At 41.2% G+C, this 7,345-nt stretch overlaps 1 protein-coding gene across 5 annotated transcripts in view; it reads right to left on the reverse strand.

Annotated features, from left to right (window-relative positions):
* Positions 1-3,942, reverse strand: part of usp25 (ubiquitin specific peptidase 25) — an 84,831-nt gene extending 80,889 nt beyond the window's left edge. For 2 of the 5 annotated variants that reach the window (XM_042092049.1, XM_042092051.1), the window contains exon 1: positions 3,728-3,942. In XM_042092049.1, the coding sequence (XP_041947983.1) occupies positions 3,728-3,769 (42 nt within the window). In that variant the 5' untranslated portion in view covers positions 3,770-3,942. The remainder of the gene's footprint in view (positions 1-3,727) is intronic. The other 3 variants (XM_042092048.1, XM_042092046.1, XM_042092050.1) reach the window with 2 other exon arrangements.
* Between the last annotated feature and the right edge of the window lie 3,403 nt (positions 3,943-7,345).

Genomic DNA, 7,345 nt, shown 5'->3' on the forward strand with positions numbered 1-7,345 from the left:
GCTAAAAGTCTTGTAGGTGTGTGTGTGTGTGTGTGTGTGTGTGTGTGGGGTGGGGGTGGGGGGGGGGGGGAGGTCATGAGTGCTGAGTAGTGAATGAGTGCAAAGTCAGTATAGTGTGAGTTCAGAGTTCGGATGGCCTGGAGATAAAAACTTCTCCCGAGTCTCTCAGTTCTGGCTTTGTGACTACATAGGCGTCTTCTTGATTTCAGCGGTAGGAATAATCCATTGTTAGGATGAGAAGGTGAAGTGAAATCTGCAACTATTTCGGATACATCGCGAATAGTGAAGGCAAGCCATCAGATACACAGAGGCCCGTTTGTGAAATATGTTTCAAAGTCATTTAAAAGCAGTAGGCTACGCATGGAACTTGGCTAAACACCTCGCAGACATATCCCAACATTTTTGTTCAAAGAACGACAGGTTAACGAATATGCTATAGAAAACACGACTACATGGTTAGTGCCAAGTTCTTCTCTTCTGTTTTAGTCTAGCCTAAGTGAAACGAGTATGGTACTCTGGGATAAAGCGAACCTTCCTTCATCAATGAATTTTGACGAGACATAACGAGCTGTAATCATTTTGACGAGACATAACTAGCTGTAATCATAGGGTGCTAATGTGATGAAAGCGCAATAGAATATACATTACCATAACTTGTAAACAATCTATTTCATGTTCGGTCAGTACTACTGGGTCATTCCACGTCAGTTCAACCAGGGCCCACGCACTTACGTCTCAAAAAATTCTGAAGAAATTACCAGGTGTACCTATGTTACCCAGGAGACACACTGTAAAATTACTCTTATGTAAGATCAATACTTTCCAAGATACAGCCAGTTTTACAGGGGGAGGGGGGTGTCTATTTTGTCCAGCCTCTTTTTTTTGTCAAAGTTCACAAGCCCACAGCGCAAGAACTAAACCATGTAGGAGGCTCAAATTTTGCATGCTGTTACATAAATAGGAATGGTATGTAGCAAAATCGTCACGTTTGGTCTGGATAATCCTGCATGGTCATAGCTGTCCCTCAAAGTTGATACAAATTTTATTGGAGTTTTTGGCTGGGCTCTGTTTAAGCCTTCAGAAGACATATTTGTACTCAACATAGGCTCTTGATTTATTTTCCTTACTGAGATAAGTAGAAACACTCTCACAAAAAACAATGAACAGAAAATAAATTCCTTCAGGGTCTGAACAGCAGACCTTAGAAGTCTAAAAAATCATTTTGGTTCTCATTTTCAGAGCACCTAAACACCTTGTGGGAATATACAAAGATTTTTTTAATATTTTTTTCTTTATTTGGGTTAAATGCAGAGACCAAATTTCCCTCACAGGATCAAAAAAGTTACTTATAAATCACAGAGCAACAATATAGAACCTGCAGATTTATACAGTGGTGTAGTCCACGTGATACGCAACCTATGCAGATTTAGTGGTGTAGTCTACGTGATACGCAGGACTACGCAGTATACCCACTTAAAAAGCATCACCATCTCAGTATACCCACTTAAAAGAGACAAGGATATATATTAACATTTGGGGTTGATCACAGTATACCCACTACGGCTAACTACTACATCACAGTATGCCCACTACAGCTAACTAGACTACACCACAGTATACCCACTAGAGCTAACTACTACACCACAGTATACCCACTACAGCTAACTAGACTACACCACAGTATACCCACTAGAGCTAACTACTACACCACAGTATACCCACTACAGCTAACTAGACTACACCACAGTATACCCACTAGAGCTAAGACTACACCACTGGGTTTATAAAGAAATGACCATCTATTTAGCACAGTGTAATTGGGCAGACAGGAATACTAGATCAAATGAATGTGAGTTTGTGAATATGTGCAAATGGGATCACACACCCTATTCTTTATTTGCTTTGACAGCTTTTCAGAGAAATCTTTTAGTGCACACTGGGTACCATCTTTTGTAAACGGAGCATCTGTTTAGCCAGGGGGTGGACATCACCGGCCAACTGTGCATTAACCCTATTATGCTATGGACTGTCCACAACCACAGGGGAGAAATCAATTGACTGGATGAAAATCTCCAGACATTTAGCAGAACAAATGAAATCTAGCCGTCTCTTCTATTGCGTAACATGATAACGTTAAACCAGAAAGGGTTGAAGCGGAGCAGATCTTTGGTTAAAACCAGCTAAACAATGTGGTCGTTCTTGACCACTCTGTTTTTATATTTACTCGGTCTTCACTGACAGCAAACATTTAACCACGCATGTGCGATTCAGTCCTTTTAGCAAAAATACTTTAGAATCAACCGTCTCTGATTTTAGTCAACTAGCTGATCGAACGGTCATCTCGTTTACTGACTATGGGAAGAGCCAAGTGAAGAACAAGATGTAAACAAACGTTTCACAACTGTAATTTGAGTTCGGACCCAACACCGGCACCCTGCCAAACAATGTTCACCATGCCCGAGGCCTAAAACGCCATCACATCATTAGCAAGCCACCGTTAACAGACCAAGCAGACGTTTGTTTAAATGTCCGTGTACGACATGTAGTTCTACGTGCCAAACCGACCTCTGTTCACGTTAACAAAGCCTTTCAGCACCGTTACAATGCAGGTAATAGTCAGGACAGCACAAGAGCTAATGTTACACTGCAATCATGTTGAATTGAAAGTTAAGTGTTAAAGGTAATGCGGAGGGCACAGCAGTAACTTTAGTTGGCCATGACGGCTGACTTAGATCAACTTACAAATAGTAGTGCTAGATAACACAACTGAACTATGATAGAATAGTTGGCAAAAGTCAATCGCCCAACTGCAAATTGATTTGACTGGCCTCAAAGATAAAAACATAAAATGTGCTGACTAAGGGCCCTGCTATAATGTAAGAATGACCCTGGATGACTCCTTAAAACGTCAACGTTGGCTTGTTATGTTAACTTACCTTGCAATTGTAATTCACCATTTAGGCAGTGCATACCCAGCCCATATAGTGCAACGTTAGATGACATAACTAAGTTAACTGGCTAACAGTTGACGGACACAACATTATCCATCCATACATAACGTCAATGTAAACTAGAACGACATGTCAAACCCATTTACGGGCCAGCCCTGAGGTTTATGCATCTATAAAACATGTGTGTATAATCAGTATTGCTACAACCACTAATAATAATGGCCAAGGAATACCGTTAGCTAACCTGAGCTAGCTTGTCAGCAGTTCATTGCGCTGAAAAACTTGCTGGATAGTTAACCCACCATTAACGTTACTTAACGAGGTGTTTCTACTTGTAACATTACTTAACTGTGATGTTTACAGTCTATAATCAGTTGGTATTGTTATTTGACCTAATGTAATGAGTGAGCTAATGTCCACTTCAAAACAAACTTAGGCGTGCCATTTGTTTATTTGGGCAACACTGACGTAAGCTAGCTGCTAGCTAGCTAATTACGTAGCAAGTACCGTTAGCTGGCAGGGGTGCATTGCATGTTCCATTCCATGCAATAATATGAATAGACGTATAAATCACAGGCAGTGCAGCTCGCTACTGGTAAAAATCACAAGAGACATATGAAGTATTAAAGGTTTGGTTGGAAGAATCACAATCAGTTATGTCTTAAGAAGGGTTGCTAACTGGCTAGCTAACTTTCTCTTGCAGACAGACCATGGCGCAGGGTAAATAGCTATCGCTAGCTTGCTACTGCAAGTTACTCATACTCAACTTAACATACCTTCTGCGAATGCTGCTGGAGGACATTCTGCTCCACGGTCATGGCCGGTTGCGATTATTAAAAAATAAATTAATTAAAATCAGGTGTAAAATGTGTAGTTTAAAGAACTAAAATACGTAGCTAATATGTCCCCCTACTTATCAGCAGTAGCGGGCGCCATGGGAAATGCAGTCATGAGGGAAAAATAACTGCAGTTGGCAGTCTCTCCGTGTTCTGTTAGTTAGGTCTTGATGAACTGCATTACGTGAGAAAGATGACGTTACTGCCCCGCTATCCCCCCGAAGCTACCCCCCCCCCCCCGTACAGTGTTTATCATAGGCCACAGTGGACCGTGCATTTACATGTTGTGTAAGATAGGTAGGCCTATACTTGGTATAATTTGGTTCAGTGACAACATTTTGCCCAAACTGGCGAGAACATGATGAGATATAATGTTGTTAAATAGGCCTACTAAGAGTTATGGGAGAATATGACATTTGGCATAAGTAGGACAGTAGGATACGTCAAGTATGTAGGCCGAGTGTCATGCAAATTGCACCTGTTTTGCCGAATGGATGCACACTGTCAGGCGACTTGGCTGGGGAGTCTGTTCTACAGGCGCAATAAGGCTGCTGTTGTATTCTCAGCAAGTCATTTCTATGGCTGGAGGCTACATAATAGGCTACATAACAAATTCAAATGGCACTCAGACGAACGAAACATAGACTTTGCCAAATTGTCCCATGGCAACTAGGCTACTATAGCCTATAATACAGTTAGCCTATTTCTGTGCAGAGACAAATGATTTATTTTTGTGCCACAATAAAAGATACCCTTATGAAAAAGAGCTATGATTATTAGATATTGTAGGAGCCTATAAGACTGTAGGCTGTTAGCCTATGAGACTGTAGGCTGTTATAGGAACACTGTAGGAGCCTATAAGACAGTAGGCTGTTATAAGACTGTAGGCTATTAGGAGCCTATGAGACTGTAGGCTGTTATAGGAGCCTATGAGGCTGTAGGCTGTTATGTAGGAGCCTATGAGACAATAGGCTGTTATAAGACTGTAGGCTGTTAGGAGCCTATGAGACTGTAGACTGTTATGTAGGCGCCTACAGTATGAGACTGTAGGCTGTTATGTAGGAGCCTAGGGTTATACTGTTTTTCACATAGATCTCTGTTTCTTGGGGTCACCAAGTAGCCTAGCCTACTGTCGGTATAAAAAGAAAAAAACAAAAAAACAATCGGTTCTAGCTCAAGTTTCTAGAGGTGCTAGGCAGGGGGGGGGGCTCTATAGAACCACTATGTAGTTTTAGTTCATTTTCATAATAAAATCCTCTTTTCCTAACTGTTAATCAGTCATTGGGTCGCCTCTCCGTGGCAACAGGAACTCTTCTGTATCAGACAGCAAGTGCAGTTGGTATGCATGGTCTCTGCTACTCACCTGCTACTCACCTGGTCACCTGCTACTCACCTGCTACTCACCTGGTCACCTGGCACTCACCTGCGACCACGGTGGCCCCAGCTCAAGAATATCAGTTGCTCTGCAGGTATGGTCCCAGCACACATAAGAAATGAGTGCATATTGCTCCTATTAAAGTTAAAATAACTAATTTGCCGTTCCAAATGTTTTGCATTATTGTATTCATTCATTATTGCATCATTAATTAGGCTACATGTGAAAGTTATGTAGTACATGAATGCCCCCATCATTATTTATATACGTAACACAACAATATTAACTTTACTTAGATGTAAACAGTAAACAGATGCAGTCAGGATAACTTTACTTAGATGTAAACAGTAAACAGATGTCAGTTTGCCTATCAGGAGCACATTTGTTTTACTTCTCTAGTGCCTTTAACACCATACAGTCTTCAGTGCTGGAGGACAAGCTAAGATGCATGCAGGTGGGCGCTCCATTTGTGAACTGGATAACAGACTACTTGACCAACAGACCTATGGGAGACTAGGGAGAAGTCTGTCAGAGACAGTTTTGAGTAGCACAAAGGCACCATCGTTTGCACCACTGAACATTCAGGGAGATTGAGGTGGTATCGTCTGCAAATACCTGGGGTGTACCAGCTTAACAACAGACTGGACTGGACATACGAGAAGGGCCAAAGTCGTCTCCATCTGCTTAGGAGACTGAGGTCCTTCGGTGTGTGCAGGCCACTGTTAAAAGTCCCCTGTGTAACATTTTCAGTTTGCTAACAAAATCAACATTTCCCATTCATAAATATGGCCCCATTCATGTTTAATTACCACCACCAACTCAAAGCATACCTATTGGCTTAGAAATCCTCATTTACATTTACAGTACATAGCGCCGTGTCGACTCGACGTATACGTGCGCCTTTTTAAAATAACGGTGGCCAGCAAGGGACATATGCGAAATACAGCTCAGTCTTTGGCGTCTGCATGCATAGAAAAAACATTAGCTTGGATCATCTGCAGAATTTCCCTACATTCAGCAATGTAAGTTATGAGCCCATTTTCTACAAGTCATATGTCTTCCTAACATTGAAATTGTATTTTCCAATGAAATAAATAAAGTGAAAAATAGCCTAAATTTGTTGCATTTTTGCAGAGAGAATGTGCAGGACTGAGCGGGCATATTGTGTACCGCTTTGCGGTACATCTAGTTATTATTATTATTACGTTTATTTGTTGTTGTGTTGTGACAGTCAAGTTTCCTTCAGGACAAATAAAGTATTTCTTATTCTTAATAATCATCAATTTAGTCCTGCTGATGTGAATTATTCCTTTTGTTCTTTTTGAGAGAATGAGGGAGAAAAGGATCAAAGCTGAGGCTGCAAACATAACCAGCAGATGGCCCTATCAGACTTCACTACAGTATGATTGCAAACATAACCAGCAGATGGCGCTATCAAACTTCACTACAGTAGATCCCTATGATCGCAAACATAACCAGCAGATGGCGCTATCAGACTTTACTACAGTGTGATTGCAAACATAACCAGCAGATGGCGCTATCAGTCTTCACTACAGTATGATTGCTTTTAATGAAGCTGGTAGACACTTGACAGTGTGAGAGGACATAGAAAGATGTTCAGGTTATAAAGGAGTACACATAGACTCTATCTACGATATTAAACCCAACCCTAAATAGTTATTAAGGAGTACACATAGACTCTATCTACGATATTAAACCCAACCCTAAATAGTTATTAAGGAGTACACATAGACTCTAACTACGATATTAAACCCAACCCTAAATAGAGCTCTTTAGCCTACATTCTATCAGGCTGAACATGATCATCTTAGTAAAAGAGCATGGTACAAACTGACCTGGACTATGAAGATCCTGGGACAACTTGATCTGGAACATAAACGTAATGGTGCAACTTGACCTGACACATAAAAGCATACTGAAGTCAGTGCTCGAATTACGTGGGAGCCAGAGGGAGCCGAGCTCCCATAGACTGAGGACTGGCTCCCATGAAAGCAACAAAGTCAAAAATCTGAGGGGGTCTCTCATATCTGAAGGTGTCTGGAATTGCAATTTAATCTTAAACAACCGCTCATTATCCATCCCTGTCCGATCTCTTACCATTAAAGACGTTAAATTAAAATATAGGCTACTACGGGACGTAGACCTACCCTACGCTCTTGAAC

This window comes from Alosa sapidissima, chromosome 5 (assembly GCF_018492685.1).
Source record: "Alosa sapidissima isolate fAloSap1 chromosome 5, fAloSap1.pri, whole genome shotgun sequence".
Lineage (NCBI taxonomy): Eukaryota > Metazoa > Chordata > Actinopteri > Clupeiformes > Clupeidae > Alosa > Alosa sapidissima.